General features: G+C 41.3%; 2 protein-coding genes and 1 non-coding gene across 6 annotated transcripts; 1 reads left to right on the top strand and 2 right to left on the bottom strand.

Moving 5' to 3' along the window:
* Positions 1–411: 411 nt before the first annotated feature.
* Positions 412–5,842, bottom strand: LOC113493348 (RNA-binding protein squid). Of its 4 annotated transcripts, none has more exons than XM_026871284.1 (8): positions 5,624–5,842; positions 4,560–4,600; positions 4,087–4,361; positions 3,765–3,896; positions 3,418–3,682; positions 2,089–2,151; positions 1,235–1,358; positions 412–1,079 (listed from the first exon to the last, which is right to left on the bottom strand). In XM_026871284.1, the coding sequence occupies exons 1-7, from the start codon at positions 5,746–5,748 to the stop codon at positions 1,273–1,275; spliced, it is 987 nt and encodes a 328-aa protein (XP_026727085.1). In that variant the 5' UTR covers positions 5,749–5,842; the 3' UTR covers positions 412–1,079; positions 1,235–1,272. The 4 variants fall into 4 exon arrangements, with proteins under 4 accessions (XP_026727085.1, XP_026727086.1, XP_026727087.1 ...); XM_026871285.1 differs by having other exon boundaries at positions 1,235–1,346; XM_026871286.1 differs by lacking the exon at positions 2,089–2,151 and having other exon boundaries at positions 5,624–5,841.
* On the bottom strand, positions 4,433–4,505 carry LOC113493618. Its single transcript, XR_003400598.1, has one exon. It is a non-coding gene; the product is annotated as a small nucleolar RNA snR61/Z1/Z11 (small nucleolar RNA).
* A 973-nt stretch (positions 5,843–6,815) lies between the features above and the next one.
* Positions 6,816–17,314, top strand: LOC113493164 (ras GTPase-activating protein-binding protein 2). The gene is made up of 10 exons (XM_026870992.1): positions 6,816–6,957; positions 9,930–10,073; positions 11,090–11,231; positions 11,620–11,778; positions 12,188–12,524; positions 12,685–12,831; positions 13,073–13,077; positions 13,342–13,405; positions 13,865–14,088; positions 14,421–17,314. Exons 2-10 carry the CDS (start codon positions 9,976–9,978, stop codon positions 14,562–14,564), a joined length of 1,320 nt encoding a protein of 439 aa, XP_026726793.1. The 5' UTR covers positions 6,816–6,957; positions 9,930–9,975; the 3' UTR covers positions 14,565–17,314.
* Positions 17,315–18,444: the final 1,130 nt, after the last annotated feature.

Genomic DNA, 18,444 nt, shown 5'->3' with positions numbered 1-18,444 from the left:
TAACTGGAAATTTTATTGTAACTCGAACACTGTGAAGATACCCAACCCAGGTTGTTTTCTAGGCAAAATCAGAAATGTTTTCGTAAACTTACTTAAAATGGGCATGGGGAGGCAATAAAAAGGTAAAATCTGGTAAATTGTGGTCACATCGGAGTATTATTTCTTACTACCTCTAATTAGCATTGCATTTTAATACAGATTTGTAACCCAAACGTGCTATTACGTCTCGTGATCAGGTGTGGTATTCATTGTGCCAAGTCAAGAGAAGAACTTATCCCGGCCCAAAGACATCAGATGTTACAAATTAAGTCTGACACCTTCCTACAATAAACGAATACCTACCATGTTACTTGGCGATGTACACTATGCCAATACGACGGATGAAACGCTGAGTGATTATAAACACAGACAAAAAGTCAATATTTTATTTACACATTTGTTTTATTCTGACATACACAACTTGGTATATCTTCAGTTTGTTCATGACCGATTACTTAGTCTAAAAATTTAATTTCATCCCTATTCAATGGAAGAAACATCTAATTTGTATAAAATACATGATTCTGATTGCTCAATCCTTTACCAAACAAAGTACAAAACTACATTTCTGTGATGAGATCCAGATCAATTACTGACAGTGACAAATGAGGGCGACTACTACACATTCACACGACACACACACGCGCGCATCCGCGTTCCTACACGCACACAATTCACAAGACGACTCGCCGGCGTACAGGGACAGTTACAAATTTAAGCTCAGTAATTATATTTACTCATTATTTCTATAGTTCAGTACGAAGGTAAAATTTCGAGACAAATGTCATTATCGAATCAATTCAAATCTAATCAATCTGCAATAATACTCAGTGAATCTATAATCCATTACTATATTATAATAAAATTACGCTATAGCCGTACGAACGCGGCAATTACGCAACTGACAGTATTTTTACCCTTAAAAAATCTTCTTAAAATGTTATCAATTACTTCCTTAAATTAATATGTGGAATGAAATGACGTGCCCCCAGCGCGGCGAGGCGAGAAGCGCGGGGGACACTCATGACCGGTGACTTAACCTGCGGACAACAAGCTACTTTTAAAAAAATACACTAAAATAATTAATCAGCTGAGTAAATTTTGGCATGGCATGTTTCGTGATTTGTGATAATTTTTGAATATTGCGTTAAATCGGAAATGGTTCCCGATCTGGCTCTAGTCTTCATTTGCTCACCTCACTATTGGACTGAGATGACTATCGGCAGGTACTGTTTAATAGGGCTGGTGCCTCTGGTTGGCGCGACCGCCGCCGCCGCCGCCGCGCTGCTTGCCGCCTTGGTACCCGGCTGTAACGTCACCTGTTTGTAACGCTAAACTCTAAGTAACTGGTTCTATATAATTTGTCACGCTGTTGAATACGGAAAATGACAATGTAAAATATGTGATTCACAATGACATGCAATGGTTATTTTATTTCACAGTATAATAGAAGAACATCAGTTTTCATACAAAAGTCGTTTCAATCATAATAAAATTAGTCTCAAATACAAATTATTAATACTAACTAATTTTACTAAACTATTTACATACAAAGCTAGCATACACGCACTAGTGAGGCGCCTTGATCGCACGACACCTACGCTATGAAAGTTAGTACGAATAAACCTTGCGAAACGTGACGGCCAAGATACAGTGTCCATTATTTTTAGTTGGTGGTAAACAATGACTTTTTATAAAGGTAGACAAATAATAGTTAGTTCCTCCTAAAGCTAGTTAAGTGTCATGCGAGCCGCCAGCGCAAGCGCGCTAGCGGACCCCCGCCTCACGACAACTACACTACAGCCTAGCTCCCTCCAAGCTATTAACAAGCCAGCCACTCGTTCAAAGCGGACATGGCAAACTATATTCGAGATGTATTCTATTTATGTCTGGAGTGAGATAATTATAAGAATTAATCGCATAGCTCACGACTACTATTAAAAAATAAACTCTTGAAAAGGGTCAAATTAGACGCTGGGCATGGCTGGATATTTACAAGCCAGCGTCGTCACTTGTGAACAGCGTGGAGGAGCGCAAGGAGTGCGATACCTTTGCCGCGCGGAGCAGCGCGCGCGCCGTACCCGCCCTCGTACGCGCCGTAGCCGCCGTAGTCTGCCGCAACACACAACACATTAGTCCGGCCCGAGACTACGGCTAGCCGGACGAACTCATCTTGTGAGCCGAGGGAGGCGGTTATCCTATTAACCTAACATTTTGCAGACGATGGCTTTGCAACCTATATGCCCTTCAGTGAAAGCTCTAACATTCTAGTTATAGCATCGAATTAAACTTTATCTAAGGCTATCTATCTTCACAATATTTGGCTAAAGCTATGAAGTCGATTTAAGATCTAACAAAGAAATCCCCACGAAGTGCGTCTCTGCATAGAGCAAGTGGCGTTGCGAGGCGACGCGTGCACAATCACATCGCGCAAAATTCTAGTTTCTCATATTTATTTATGAAACTTGTTAGAATTCTTTAAAGAATTATTATTGAGCTAAGTATGCTGCTTTCATGCAATTAGAGCATCATATTTTGAAGTGTCAAGACATGAAGCATGTATATGTGGCAGATGATTTAGATAGGGGAGGGAGTGGACTAGGGTTACATATGGAAACACATTGAGAATTTTTGTAACAGTGCTTTATTCAAAAGCTTCATCATATCTTTATCACTTTCACAATGTCTCTCCATATTTACCCCATTTCCCAGATGTAGCATGTAGCGAGAGCGTCGTTAGGTAAAAATATTACCAAAAAAAAAGTTACTCGAGCGACATTGCTACATATGTCAAAAGTGGTATTACAAACGAACACTTATAAACATAAGGCAGGTAACATACATATGTACAGAATATAGTTTATACCCGTTGAAACAATGATAAAGAGCGATAGCCGAATGGGCAACTGCACTACATCTACGCACGAGAACGCGGGGCGGCTCCTCGTGGAAATAAACAAAATAATGCAACTTAATATGATTTTAGCAAAGTTATACGAGATGATTAATCCTAGTTTCTCAAAATTTAGACAGAGCTGCGATTATATTCAGATTATACACTGTCGCCTCGACAACATTCACTACACATTATCTCGATAGAACATTAAATATATAGAAAAATAAATATTTTCCTACACACTAAATTAAATACCTAAGCTTCGCGTGATGTCGATCTCCTCGTAAAATAAACGTTCACTATAATGTAAATAGGCATATCTCGAGGACGGAGTCGCGCCTCGCTCGCAACGCTAACCTAGCGCCTTACTCTACTACGTTTCACATCGTATCCTAGGATCAGGTAACATCAGTCGAGGTAATGTGTCGGTGAGCGGGCTAGCGGGGGCTCGCCACTATATTAGTACTGCTTGCCGCGTTTACCGTAATTGGGATATCCGGAGTAATCGTAACCGCCGTAGCCCCCGTAGCTGTCGTATCCGTAGCCACCGTAGCCGTATCCGTCGTATCCGCCGCCGTAGCCGCCCTGTCCGTAGCCATAGCCGCCGTAGCCGCCGTTGCCCCAGGCGCCCTGGCCGCCGTAGCCGCCGCGGCCGCGCCCGCCCCGCAGGCCGCGGCCGCCGCGCCCGCCGCGCCCCCCCATGCCGCCGGGCCCCTCCGGCTTCGGCGTCGCGCGCTTCACGTCCACCTGCACACAATGCATGTTTACTTATGGCTGTGCTGACATTCACTTTAAAACAGATATCATTTTTTTTCGTTAACTAACTGACCTCTTTCCCTCCGATGGTCTGCTTAGGGGTCTTCAGCAGTTCATTGACGACCTGCTCAGATTCGAATGTAATGAAACAGAATCCCTTCCTTTGGTTCTTTGTCTTGTCAAAAGGCATTTCGACTTCGATGATCTGTAAAAAGTTATAAGCAATTATCACCATGTTGATTGTCTTTAACATTATTATTATGAATTAAAGTGAGTCATCAGTGGCCCGGATTCCTCTTCAGCAGTTGTCAAGAAACATTTATCTCACCAAAACCGGATTTGTCATCACAAAAATGCTACTGGAAAAAGATAAGCTAACATATTTAACAACTTACAGTTCCAAAATTACTGAAGAAATTCTTGATTTCATCATCTGATATTTCACTGCTGAGCCCACCAACAAATATTTTGCCATGTCGTGCCTTAGCTTTTTTGGGGTCCACTTTCTTGTTGTTAATTGTGTGTTCTCCCGCAGCCATAACTTTGTCAATGGAGTCAGGTGCCTTGAATACTATGAAGGCAAATCCTCGGGAGCGACCCGTGTTTGGATCAGTCTTCACATTGATGCTTTCAATCTCACCATAAGCACTGAAGTGTTCTCTTAATTCCTCTGCAATAAAAACGTGAGAAATTAGTGGTACCCACAACATAGCCTTATAATACAATTAAGTCATTTGAAATATCTCAGAATTGTGGGTAAGAATTTTCTTCAAAGCTTAGTCAGAAGCAGAACTGAATTAGGTCATCATTTAGTACGGAAATATTAAGCCCCCCGTAAATTATCTTTAAAAAATCAAATAAAACTTACTATCTGTTGTCTCCCAGCTCAGGCCTCCAACAAAAAGTTTTCTGTGAAAATTACAATTAATTTGATTATAACATAAAAAAATGGTCAAGGTAGACTTGTGTCTTGATTTAGAAACTGACTTAAAAATTACAATTTATCAATTAACACTATGCAGTACTTGTTTATAGTACTTTACAGCTACTGATTATTCAAAACAAACTCCAAGCACTGCAGCAAATCAAATTGACAACCTGTAAGTTACAAAAGTAAAGTCTGGAAATTTACATTTTCAATCAGGACAAACGAATATGAAACAAGATGTTACAGTCATATCGCAAGATTTGAAATTGGCAAAGATGATCGAGGCCCAAAGTTAAGTGGCCGATTCAACTAGTCAGTTTGGTCATAGTTTTACTTTAGTGTGAGCCCAGCGGATATATACCATGACGTCCTCCGGCGGCAGCTGCGGCGGCGGCGCAGGCTCACACCTGCAGAGAGACACAGCGTTAGTAGCGCCCCAAACTGACCGCCGCGCCGCGCCGCGAGGGCGACGACCCCTCGACGACGCACTAAGCGCTACCGATTTAAAATCTTGCAACTACCTACGTACGCTTTACCGCTAGCTTAGGAACCGCATGACACCGGCATTCACGAACCACAAGTATGCTAACAAAGAACCAAACGAAAAAATCGATAACTGAACCGAGCCGGTGCCGGGTGCAAAAGAGACGCGCAAATAAGACGCCATTTTACTTCATGCGGCACGGAGATTATCTAAATTTAATAAAATAACCCTGGAAAAGTTCTGAAATAAAAACTATGACTCCTGGGTCTGAACTTAAATAGTAGAGAACGCACTGTAAAGATGAAAAAGTGAAATTTTGAAAAGATCGGAACGATTAACTTAGATTAAGCGGTTTGCAGATAAGAATAATGGCAGAACGCCGCCATAATGGCGGCGCACGTAAATTACTGAAAAATTACCACATAACACTGCGTATACATACGGAGAGTTTTAGATATGTACGAATTATCAGATAATGAAGTTAATTCAGTTCTAGAAGAAAAATAAAATGCAACTTTACCTGTCATCATCGCGTCCAGGGGCTTCGGCACTGTTATGTTCTTGCGTATCGCCGCCACCATTCTCTGCATTTCCATTTAGCTGATTATCAGTAACGTCTTGTGCAAAGTTGTCGTTATTGGCCATGACTTATGTTTAGGCTAAAATTAATAATAAACTTAAACCTAAGGTCCACACACGACCTTTAACTCCGAATGCCAAATGCAGAAGAAAGAAAGGAAATGCGTGATGAGTCGGCGCGAAACCTCTTGTTATGTTGGCTACATGCACAGAGACGCGGCTTTTTTTGCAAACAATACAAACCTACAACATTGAACAACCAATCAGAAGCAAGTTGTGGAAGGGGTCAATGGCGTCTATCCCGTTACGAACAAGGACGAAGAACGCTGACAACGCGTGAGAGAAAGAGATAAAGAATCTTACAGTTCCTTGAATTAATCGATAGTGAACTGCCAACATTCAGGAAAGAAATTACCGCGTTTTTTTTTTTCATGGAATTTACTAATACAGGCACAATACAAAATGTATACAGCTAATAAAATATAGATAAAGTAACTCATTTTATAATTTTTATGCGAATATTGAAACTATATTTGAATTCAAAATAGGACGTTTTTAGTTAACTTTTACATAAAACTTCTAATTCTTCGCTTTTATTTCAAATAACATATAGATTTGTCAGCTTTTTGAACTTAGCATTGCATTTTAAAATATAAAGCTGTGGTCGTCTTTTGGTTAAAAATGAAATTATGAATGGAGGTTAATCAACATACATTTTAATTGTTTTTGTAGTAGGTACGTGTTTAAATGTATAGCAATGAACATAATCAGGATCTATAAATAAATTTTCATACTACCAATTTCTATTATACCTACCAGTTACTCGAGCTAAATAGTATATAATTTATCTTTTTAAGTAAATAGTAGGGTGTCACAACAATTTTGGATGTTGTAAAAGCAAAATGAAATGTTTGTGCTTGTCATTGCTAGAAAAAGATCTATGATGAGGATAAATCGATCAGGTATTTGCTTTTTAATTTTATTTCCTTATTTTACTTTAAAGATATTTTGTGATCGATTCTCGGACGAAAATTAATTTTCGTGTACATTCGGCGAATTTAATATTGTTCTTACTGTGTACATAAATTAAACCAAAAGTTTAAAATAAAAACATGTATCACAATTTTTAGGCATGGCAATACAAAACATAAATTGACACCGAACGGTGAGGTAGGCTCTTTTTCTGTTTTCAGTCCTTATTTATCGTGAATATTACGCGAATTTATTGATAATTTGCTGCTGATTACGCTACTTTAATGCCTAAATTTTACTGAGGTAAGTGAGAATGATAAATTAATCTGTTTAAAACTTAGTTAACTGAACATTTTGATTGTCGGCAGACGTATTTCTTTTTGAAGGTTAAATGTCTTATATTTTTGTGTTTTAATAGTTCTCCACACTATAGGCTTTTATTTGTGTACAAAATCTTATTTATGTTGTTTTTATCCAAAATGGATACACTTTTACTAACCCTCACTCATCCAGTGTAACAAAAGAAGCTGATAAACGAGACGGAGTCGCCATGCGTGCTTTGACAATACAATTCAGTAGATAGTCCTTTTAGTTGCAGCGATAATTGTGTAGGTATCGAATTATTTACATTCAAAATGTTATTACTAGTGCACTCATCTGCACACTTTATTGAGTAAATTGAGCTGTAATGTTTATCATTATTGCTATGTTGAAAGAAGTGCAGTTTCAAGTGAAAAGTTAATGGGCCAGAACAAGGCCTATAGTAGTGCAAAGTATCCACCATCATAATGTACACCATAATGTTCACATTAACTGTGTATAATATTAAACTATACTATATTATTAGTATAACAAGGAATAATAATATAATATACTAGACCATGTTTTCTTAACATTCAGAAAATAGGTACTAATGAGCTAATTTTTTCTGATCATTTTTTGTTATGTACCCCTACCAAATTTATTAGTAAAGAAGAAGATATAAATTGGTGTAATTGTTTAGGTACTTGGTTATTAAGTATATTTTGATCTTTGACAAGTAGTCAATTATTAATCTTTGTATGAAATGAGAAATAGTACAGATTACTGTATAACTCAAGTATACTTCACTATAGTAAACTAGTGATGTCTTGTAACTTTGCTTGCTTTTGTTACTAAATGTTACTATAAATGCATTGTGGGTGCCAGCAGAATTTATGAAACAGAATATATACTTTGTGTATGCAACAGGCATAGCTGACATGAACATGTTTGTGTTACACACTACCAAAAGTTACAGGTTGAAAGTATATTTTAAGTTATTCATTAGGTGCACACTTAAAAATGGAGAACTTTGCATTACAGTTGTAGGACTATTTTGACTCTAGATTTCTCATATGAAGTAACTAGGTGAAAGCATAGATCTTTTTTTTTAAGTTGCCGTGGCATGCATGTAGTTCTAGTTTCTTTTTGCTTAAAATGTTATCAAAGGACATTTATAAACAATTTGTAGTTTGAAAACTCTTTACAATCAAATCTTTAGGAAAATTTCATAGCCGCTAGAAGCTACAAAAAATTCATTAAAAATATCATTAAAATGGATGTTCATAATAACCATTGCCGAATGGAATTCTTTTATGCTTGGAAAGTGTCCTTAATCACTTAAGGACTTCTAATAGTGTGTGAATACAGTTGATTGCGTATATAGGTACCTAAAGTTGATAATTTACTGAATACTATTTTTTATGTGTGATCATAGCATTGCTGCATCATCTAATGAGAAATCACATAATTAATTCCCAAATATATGGGCACACATATATCATTGTAAATCCTCGTACCAGATAACATAATCTTAATATATTATATTAAGATTTTGTAACTTTCACATATATATAAGAATCAAATTGTGTACATAAAATATGGCAGAAATATGAATAGTGAATGATTTTTATGTTAAACTAATTATAAATTGTTGTTTTCTCCTTCATCTACTTGAAAATCATTTAAAATAGAAGTTAAAGATGTTGTATATAATGCACATAATAAAATATTTGAACAAAATAGTATAGTCCACTGAAACAAAATAATGAGCCTGACAGGAACATAATGTGTCTTAACCCCAGCTTTCAACCCTCTAGAGCTTATGGCACTTTTTAAAAACTTTAAGGAGTTTCTTAAAACATAGGAAAGATTCTTCATCTCATCTCTCATCTCATTCAGTTCTACAAACAAAGGATAACATTCACATGTTTACTAACAGCTTCCATATATCAATAAAAATTTAACAAGAAAATACCATGCCTTACACAATTATTGGGAGTTATTAAGATGCTAATAGCAGCATGGTAATTATTCACAATCCCCCACAAGGATAACACATCACTTGCAAAAGCTGAACTGATCTTTTGGCACTATCAAATGCTGCCTAATAAAAAAAAAAACTGAAATATCCAATAAAAACATTAAATAAGAAAAGACAAAAAGCAACTACTTTGTAAATAACAAGTGCCAGTTGAAGTTGCTACACTGAGGACTGGTACTAAGACCCTCAAGACAAACAAATGAGTTGGGTGAAATTAATTTTAGTGTGAGAGGCTGCAGTCCGGCTGCTTGATCTGTTACCTTCTACCAACGCTATACACTTATTGTAATCTTGTCTAAAATGCCGGAAGAAACCTTCTAATACCACCCATTTTGCTTTGAAAGATTTACCACAACTTCCAAGGGAAATATAAAAACATGTTGATATACCATATACCAGTTGAACAATTAGAAATGCTTGATTAGAAATCCTTGCCTTGTCGTGACGCGCCTTAGCTGATGCATTTACTCTTTGAAAATAATTTATGTTTTGTTATATAGGCTAGAAAACCAGAATGTGATTGGGTTACAAACAAATTGAAGGTGGGTTAACCCACCAATTTGTCCATAAATTTATGATGACAACAAGCTTGCTGAACCTAGATCCTTATTATTCATATTTATTGTTAAAGTAGCAACAGAAATATATGATACACCTTCGTCCTGGTGATGGACAACCAGTGCATCCCTTTTAACCCTTTGGGTATGGAATTGAACACTGACACAATGATTTGTGGTGTTATTCTTTTCCCCTGTAAAGTGATGTCAGTATTTAGTATTACTCTTGTGGAGCATCTTCCTATTTTATCCCAAAATCACCTGCTGCTGAGTATATCCTCACTTTATTTCTATCACTTGTCTATCTTGTGTGACCATCCTGCCTAGCCTGATACAAAAGTAGTATTAATTGAGTGTGTCTGCATGTTACACAGGCAGCGTATAGCAGAGGGCTGTATTGGCGCACTGTGAACAACAGCGATGGTAATGGAGGCGTCCCCGTCCCCGCAGAGCGTCGGTCGCGAGTTTGTGCGCCAGTACTACACGCTCCTGAACAAGGCGCCCGCCCACCTGCACAGGTACTAACTATTGACACTCATTATAACATAATGCTTGCTAATCTTGCTATAACACATACTTAGGTAGTCCGTGTACTGTGTGTGTACATGATTTTTTAAAGTTAATATTAATATAAATGAATATGATAGGGTAGTAACAGAAGCCTGTTAACAAAGTACAGTATTTTACTATGCCTGATTTGATAGATAAAATAATTAGCCTTCAAGTATCCCAGTTTATTTGAATATTATAAACACCTCCTACCACAAGTATATTTTTATTTTAAAGGAGAAGGTATTTACGTTAGATTAAAATTTAAAAGTATATATTAGATATTTTTTTTATTTGATGACGAAATAATCAGACCATTATTATGATTATTATAAAAATGTTATGATAATTTCGTCATCATAGGCGGACCTAGAACTATGGTAACATAATTATGTCGCCGAGCGTGTGGTGGATCATAGCTATCATCAACGCCCATCAGTAACTGCCAACTCAAAATTACTGCAAATACAATGATATAGAATCAGTCAATATATTTGTCAACACTGTCGACCGATGCGCCGTATACTCTACAACCATTCAATGTCGTATGATAAATTATTTTCTTAGAGCGAAATGGCCCGATCGATTTTTAATCTATTTAACCGCATAAGTGATTCGATCACAGGTTAAGCTATGCTTGACGCGGTTGGTCCGTAGATGGGTGACCATCTTTGTCATAGCGAGTTCCTCCGTGTTTCGGAAGGCACGTTAAATTGTGTGTCCCGGCTGTTCCTACATCTTTGACAGTCGTTATAGGTAGTCAGAAGCTTGAAAAAGTCTGACAGCCAGTCTAACCAAGGGGTATCGTGTTGCCCAGGTAACTGGGTTAAGGAGGTCAGATAGGCAGTCGCTCCTTGTAAAACACTGGTACTTAGCTGAAACCGGTTGGACTGGTAGCCGACCCCATGTGATATTTTGCAAATAAAATTAAAATTAAGATATGGAATAAAAATAAGTATGAGAGTTAAATAATAAATAAATGCAGATTCTACAACAACTACTCGTCGTTCGTGCATGGCGGGCTCGACGCGCCTAACCGTGAGACCCTGCCCGTCGTCGGTCAGAAGCAGATCCACAACCGCATACAGCAGCTCAACTTCCGCGACTGCCATGCCAAGATCAGCCAGGTAACACCCAGCATTATTATGATATAGTGCAATCAAATGAAGTACTGTAGCCATTACTATTGCTGTGCAGTTGTCTTAGTATTTAAAACTTAGGACATGCATACGAAATTTCAAGGATTTAATTCGTATAATGGTTTTATTTTTACTATGCACTAGCTGTGCCCCGCGATTTTACCCACGTGAGTACGTAGGGTACCTTGTTCCAGCTGCTTTTACATTATTGGGGGCGGCGATGGATCTAACAATTCACTATCGTAACAAAAGCCAAGTTTACTTAATATGGTGGTTAAATATTCTTAAACTTTCTAATTTCCCGCTCAATTTGACAATTTTTTCATAAGAACCTTTTCGTTTCAATAATTAATTTAAAACGTGTTCGGTCCGTCAGGTGGACGCGCAAGCGACGCTGGGCAACGGAGTAGTCGTGCAGGTGACAGGCGAGCTGTCCAACGGCGGCGCGCCCATGCGGCGGTTCACGCAGACCTTCGTGCTGGCCGCGCAGTCGCCCAAGAAGTACTACGTGCATAACGACATCTTCCGCTACCAGGTACCGGCCGCCTTGCAGCTCATGTCTCAATTGTACTGGTTTTATTACATAGCTATTTATTATTTAGTGTAAACCTATGAAAAATTTGAACTTAGGTGTTCTGGAATCATGTCTAAAACCCCTGGACCACGGGATCGGTATGACGTTCCTTCCACCCTATATATCTATAACATAGTGTGGAAACCAATGCTCAAAAACTCCTCTATACGAGAAGAGGCTCATGCTCAACAGTTGGATGTTTGCAGTATGATTATTATTATGTATCCAACTGTAAACGTGGAAGTTTGTTTGTATGACTGGCTGTCGTACACTTTCGCGCTAAAGCCTGATGTTAAGCGTGAGTAACCTGGATTAATAAGTAATGAATTCGGTATAAGAATATATTGAGAGTATCTGTCGGTGTGTGCAGGACATCGTGTTCTCGGACGAGGAGGGCTCGGGCTCGGGGCGCTCGGAGGGCGAGGAGGAGGAGGCTGGCGGCGCGGGCGCGGCGGGCGCGTACTTCCCGCCGCCGCCGCCCGCGTCCGCCTTCCCGCCCGCCAGCTTCCCCGCGCCGCCCGCGCCGCCGCAGGCCGCGCCGCTGGCCCCGCTGGCGCCGCTGGCCCCGCTGGCGCCGCACGTCAACGGCCACCCGCAGCCGCACGACCACCTCGTGGCCGCGCTGCAGGGTCAGTGTCTGCCCGCTACACATTACCTAATCCCCAGCACAAAGAGGGGTGTTATATGTGCGAGGGTTCTTCATGTTTAATAAAAATTGGTCGAGCCATTTTAAAGTTCTATGGGATTCTATGTTCGAGTTTTGACCATTTGTGCTCAAATAATGAAAGTCGATCAATTCAGTTATGAAGTTTAGTCGAGTTATAGGTCGCACCGTGTGTCGTCGTGCCTAACGCGTCGCGTGTGCAGGCGCGGCGCTGGCGGGCGAGGAGGCGGAGAGCGCGTCGCCGCCGCCGCCGGGCGAGCCCGAGCCCGCGCCCGCGCCCGAGCGCGAGCCCGAGCTCGAGCACGAGCCCGAGCCCGAGCACGAGCCGCCGCAGCACCCGCCGCATCCGCGTCAGTATTCTTACGAACACGCTTAAGTAGTCCCTCATGTAGATGAATAACTAAGGATGCGTATTTTATCGTGCGTTCATGCGTTGCGTCACTTCTGTGTACACATTTTGTCAAGTTGTTACGTTCAGAAACCCCACAACAAAAGTCCTTCCTCCCGGACTTTAAAGCAGTTAATCTCTGTTTTCTATTGATCATAATATAACAGTAGACATATTATTCTAATATTTTTGTAATAACCCAGCAGATGTACTTAGATTTAAGTTGTTATTCTCATTTTCGTAATCGTGCCTGCTGCTGATCGATGAGCTAGGCATTGGAGCAGGTGTGATAGGTAGTGTGGTTACAGCGGCGGCCCCCGAGCCCAAGACGTACGCCAACCTGCTGAAGTCGGGGTCGGGCGGGCTGCGCGGGTCGCCGCCGGCGGGCGCGCCCCCCGCGCCCCCCGCGCCGGGCGCCGCGCCGCCGGCCGCCGCGCCGCACGAGCCGCGGCCGCGCCCGCCGCGCGCGCCGCACGCGCTGCACGCGCCGCACGCGCCGCACGCCCCGCACGCGCCGCACGCGCAGCCGCCGCCAGGTAACGTGACCGCCCCGCCTCTATAACTCGTCTTTTTTTACCAACATTATAACAATCTATACTTCAAATTTTAAACTTGAAATGTTTGTTTTAATTATCTAATTTTTTGATAACTTAAGTTTTTTCTTTTTCTACGGATTTTTTCCTATTACGATCGATGCTTACGTTTCGTGCGCTGCTAAACGGTTAAAGTTTCGCCAATATTATGTTTGGTGGAATTATTCCCTTTTAAAGTTTTAAAAAAGTTCGCAACTGTGCGATGTATTATTTGCGAAGGCGTTTCCATAAACATCAAATGAAAATAACTACGTTTTCTTTTATTAATCGCTAATTTAATATACCATATGCTAAAAATATAACTGGTAACACAATAATAATAATAACTGCGTCGTAAACAGAATTTGCCTTGAGTGTATCGGCTGTAGAAAATAGTAATAATAGTGATGTACTGGGTCGCAGCGGAGGGCGGGCGGCGCTACTCGGACGCGCAGCAGCTGTTCCTGGGCAACCTGCCGCACTGCGCCACGGAGGAGGAGCTGCGCGCGCTGTTCGGGCGCTTCGGGCCCGTGGCCGAGCTGCGCGTGCACAGCAAGCCCGCCGCGCCCGGCGCGCCGCGACACCCCAACTACGGGTTCATCACCTACGAGACCTCGCAGGCCGCGCACGACTGCCTCAACGCTGCCGTCAGTACACCCACTTATTATTACTTTATCAGGCTATTTATTATGAAGCGTATACTATTCTCTAGGTTAAACATTTCAAATACTAGTTATCTATGAATTCGCTTATTTAATGACGCACTTTAAAGCTAAGGAAGTTTTTACCCAAAATAAGAGCTGAAAGTATATTTAATGGTACTGCCGATGACAAAATTGTGAATTGATCAATTCATAAAGTTAATAATTTCAACCAAGTTTCACAAAAACAAAGGATATAATCATGTCTACTGAAATGCAATAACAAAGTGCTCACCCGTCGTCCGTTTTGTAAGTTGACATAAGACGTGTGGTTGCAGCCGCTGTACTTCCCGGCCGACAACGCGGACGGCGTGAAGCTGAACGTGGAGGAGAAGAAGACGCGCGGGCGCGAGCCCCCGCGGCGGCGCCCGCTGTCGGGCCACCGCCAGGCCTTCGCGCCGCGGCCCGCCTACCGCCGCTAGCCGCCCGCCCGCCACATTCATTACTATATACAATTTTGTCTTCACTTATGTAAGATATGCTAAGCTTCTATAATGTGTTTCGTTTAATTTCGATATTGAAATGTGAATTTAAGTTAATTTGTGCGGTGTGTAGGTCTGGTACGGCACTCCCGCCGGTACCGACGTTCGCTCCCGGCCGATGCAGTTCGTCGGTCGTTGTACTTGTCAATATGCATAATCGTAATGTCGCTGGGTCCCGACCCCTAGTAGCGGGCCCCGGCTCCTAGTAGCGGGCCCCGGCCCGGCGCCACCCTGCCGCCCGGCGACGTCGTCACATGTAGTCGGCTACTTTTGGCGACCGTTGTCGCAACTCATCCGTAGGCCGCAAGTCAGCTCGGCCCGGACCGGGCCCTCGCCCTTCCCGTCAAATTTAGAGTTAGGCGCAGTAGTGCTAGGTATTTATTGGTGGGCCGGGCCGTCGGCCGAAGCAACGATCGAATTTCGTTTAAAGTTAGTTAGTAGCCGCCGCGCCCGCACACCCCTCGAGCAGGCGCGACTCTGAAACGGTAAATAGAAAACATGAGTGTAAATAGTTGTTAGGTTTATGTTGGGCGGGGCCGGCCCGCTGCTCCGGCCCCGCCGCCTCGCCGTCTTGGGAAAATAATAAATTCTAGACTAGCTCCCAAATATCTTTCCAGAAATTATAAATAACGTATTTTGTATTTAAAACTAAAATGTTATGTGTCGATTCGCAAAAAAACGATATTGATGCAAATGTTCTTATGCATTTACTTAGGTCTGTATTGAAGTAATTATGTGTCGGATGCCGGGAGCGCAGTAGCGGGCCCGGGCGCGCCCTCCGCCGCCGACAGTACCGCACTAAACATGAATTGGTACTGCTATGAGTTTTGTGATTGTCGACGATCTCCACTACTGCGTGCCAGCATCGCTAACGAATTGAAACTGTATTATATTCTAATATTATTAATATTAGTTAAAAAAAAAGAAACTAAAAAAAATGGCAGTCACTGTATTTTTTATTTAGTTTTTGATCGTTTTTTTAACTGTACTACTAATACGTCGTAAGTACATTGTTTTTCTATTGAGTTGTGAAGCACGCGGTTTCACCGCGGACTGTGCAAAATTTCGTGTACTTATTTATTGTAAATAATGTTGGAGAGCTCGTGTGACTAGCGGAGCAGGCCCCGTCCGCCGCTTGCAGCGTGACCAGCCGCGCGGTCCCTCGCCACCACTCACCAATACTCAGTATGTTTACTCCTCTTGCATTAACTGTGTATAACGTTAAATGCAGACGAACCGTTGTCTCTATGCCCCTTATTATATGTATATTACAGAGTGCTAGTCACTGCTGCAATGCGGACGGACTGCGGACCTTGTTCATGCTTTCCTAGGACACAGACTTGGCATCCAAACTGATAGCTACTAGAGTAGTAGGTCGCCTGATCGACCCTTCGCTACCGACTCCACAATCTATCGCGGAGTTGTCGTGACGCAAGTCAAACTCACCGATACGTGATGAAATCATGAAACATGGTACTCACGGTTCAATTCAAAACCTCATAATCATGAAACAAGAAACACGATCTGAATATTGCAATGGTATACTTCCCTTAATTAATACCTTTAAACTAAAATCAATTACAATAGACAGTTGAAACCTAAGTTCACGATTTCACGCGTATCTGTACAACGTAACTATGTAACCGTAAATACCGTAGCGACACACTGCGCAGGCGGGCGCGCGCGCGACCGGCTCGCCCATAATATGCCGCGGTGTTATCTAACTTGCGAAAAAGTCACTGTGACAGCGATATCGAGTTGCTTTTGCGAAGTAGATAACACTGCCGACTGTGTGGCCATCATCGCAATCTTAACGCTTCCTGCTGTTAAGTTCGCAGCAAAAACAAATAGTGGGTATCATCGCTAATTATACTCCACTTGTTTAGTTACTCAAAAAAGGGTAAGCAATCTTAAGATTAAAATGTGACTAAAAAACCAATGTAAAAAGACAGTTAAAATTACGAAATCAAATATACTTCTGAAATATATTTCAGTGGTATGTGCTTACATAACAGACACTCCAAGATTGTTGTTTACTTATTTTTCCGTACCTAAAGAAGTAGAGTTGGTGCGAGAGGTCGCGCCGCGCTTGCCTGGCATTTAACCGATGTCACTCAGAGTGGGCAGGCCCGCTCCTATTTTCCATTACTTTACTCGGTGAACGTTGACCTTACACCTGCGAAAATGACAATGACAAATTATTCGTTTACCAGCGTTTGCTAGTAAAGATTATAACACATCTTGTAAACAAAATTCAGACTCCACGCGGACACGAAACTAGTGTATAGAACGACAATCATGTAATATTGTATCATAAACGGATATTTAGTATTATTACTGACGGTGTACGATCATCCCGTTTTTAGTCGAAATTTTGAGAACTTAATAATTTAGGTATCGAACATGTGTGTTTCCATCTTGACGACTACATACTTGGTTGTGACACGCACCCTTGCTCGCAACTGGTCGCACTGTTTGATCGTGCTAATATGGAGCGGGATGGTGTTGTGTTTATACCACGCGCTGAAGTAGTGTGGATGCTTCCCCCTGGCCTGTGCGGCTGCAGCAGCGCGTGGAGTCTGTGTTTGTGAGGCAGGCGAGCAGTGATGTACCGCGCGCGGCGGGCGCCGGCCGCCACGCGCCGCGCCGCCGCGCTGCCCTCTCTAATAGAGATGTACTTTTTGTAACAAGCCAAGACTTTTATTTCTAAATCCTACATTATACTACTTTCCCCAATCCTATTTTAGAAGCAGTTTCACTTTACGAGTACGTAGCCAGCTCCTTACTGTCACTTACGGTACAAATTATACAACACTCATTTAAGTTACATTCTCAAAATTAAATCTATCAGATAAAAGAAAAACTACTGTCAACAAGATTTAACAAACACGTAACGTATTGATATTTCACTACTTGCTGTGACTGTCCTGTGACTGGTCTAATATTATTATAGGCCACACACTTGAGGTTTTGATAGATGTCCTATAAGGGGGTTAGATAAACGTGAAGTTATTAGACTTTAAATCATTTATTGATGCATTTTTTGTTACACATAAAATAAATAGAAACGAAAACCATAATTGTCACGGGAAGTGTCCACAAGACGCTTTTCTAGATCTTTAAAAAACTATGGGCCACTAAGGAACTAAAGTTTCGAACCCAAACGGCACAAAGAAGTACCTAACTACCAACTAGAGTACTATATTTCCGCCGTTTAGCAGCCGCGGCATTAGCGCCAGCTCAGCACGACGAGCCGGGAAGATGAGATTGGGCAAGAGTACAGACAGTGGAAGGATTTCAAAAGTAGAAAACATTTTTTCCTGAACTACTCTGCAGACTGGCTCGTCCCTCAGTTTCTGGGACGATGGGCGTCGAGACGACTCTCCAGACATCACACAATACGTGAAAAGGTCTATCCGAAATACCTTCAAATTTTTAAAGAAATCTACGTCATTAGAAGGCAAAGAGAAATGTCATCAACAATTTTAGTTGTCGGAGCTATGGCATTAAATTTTGGAACTATATTGTTCTTCTGTAACATAAGGAAAGTTAGCATTTTCGAAGGTATAATATATTTTTTAAAGATTTTCTGAAACTATCTAGTAAGTCACTTCCAAGGGTCCCATATCGTGTAACCAAACATTAAATTTAGGATATAGCAGCTGAGTAATCTGATAAATTTCGCTAAACTGAATATCAAGAGAATCCCTTATTGACAGCCAACAGCGGATTCCAACGCAACGGGCTGTCGCGATATAATAATTAATTTTGAACGATATCTTAAACATGGCCGGCTGGCAGAGCCTAAGTATGAAATATA

This window comes from Trichoplusia ni, chromosome 4, assembly GCF_003590095.1.
Source record: "Trichoplusia ni isolate ovarian cell line Hi5 chromosome 4, tn1, whole genome shotgun sequence".
In the NCBI taxonomy this organism is placed as follows: domain Eukaryota; kingdom Metazoa; phylum Arthropoda; class Insecta; order Lepidoptera; family Noctuidae; genus Trichoplusia; species Trichoplusia ni.
The sequence above is the reverse complement of the archived record's forward strand: the minus strand, read 5'-3'. Positions and strand labels throughout refer to the sequence as shown.

Bases quoted from the DNA above. Each gene is read 5' to 3' on its own strand.
- LOC113493348 (XM_026871284.1), bottom strand. From the start codon at position 5,748: ATGGCCAATAACGACAACTTTGCACAAGACGTTACTGATAATCAGCTA. The intron at 4,601-5,623 runs GTAAAGTTGCAT...TAATTTTCACAG, and splicing joins CCTGGACGCGATGATGACAG to AAAACTTTTTGTTGGAGGCC. The intron at 2,152-3,417 runs GTAAACGCGGCA...GTGTTGCGGCAG, and splicing joins CTCCGGATATCCCAATTACG to ACTACGGCGGCTACGGCGCG.
- LOC113493164 (XM_026870992.1), top strand. From the start codon at position 9,976: ATGGTAATGGAGGCGTCCCCGTCCCCGCAGAGCGTCGGTCGCGAGTTT. The intron at 10,074-11,089 runs GTACTAACTATT...AAATAAATGCAG, and splicing joins GCGCCCGCCCACCTGCACAG to ATTCTACAACAACTACTCGT. The intron at 13,406-13,864 runs GTAACGTGACCG...ACTGGGTCGCAG, and splicing joins GCACGCGCAGCCGCCGCCAG to CGGAGGGCGGGCGGCGCTAC.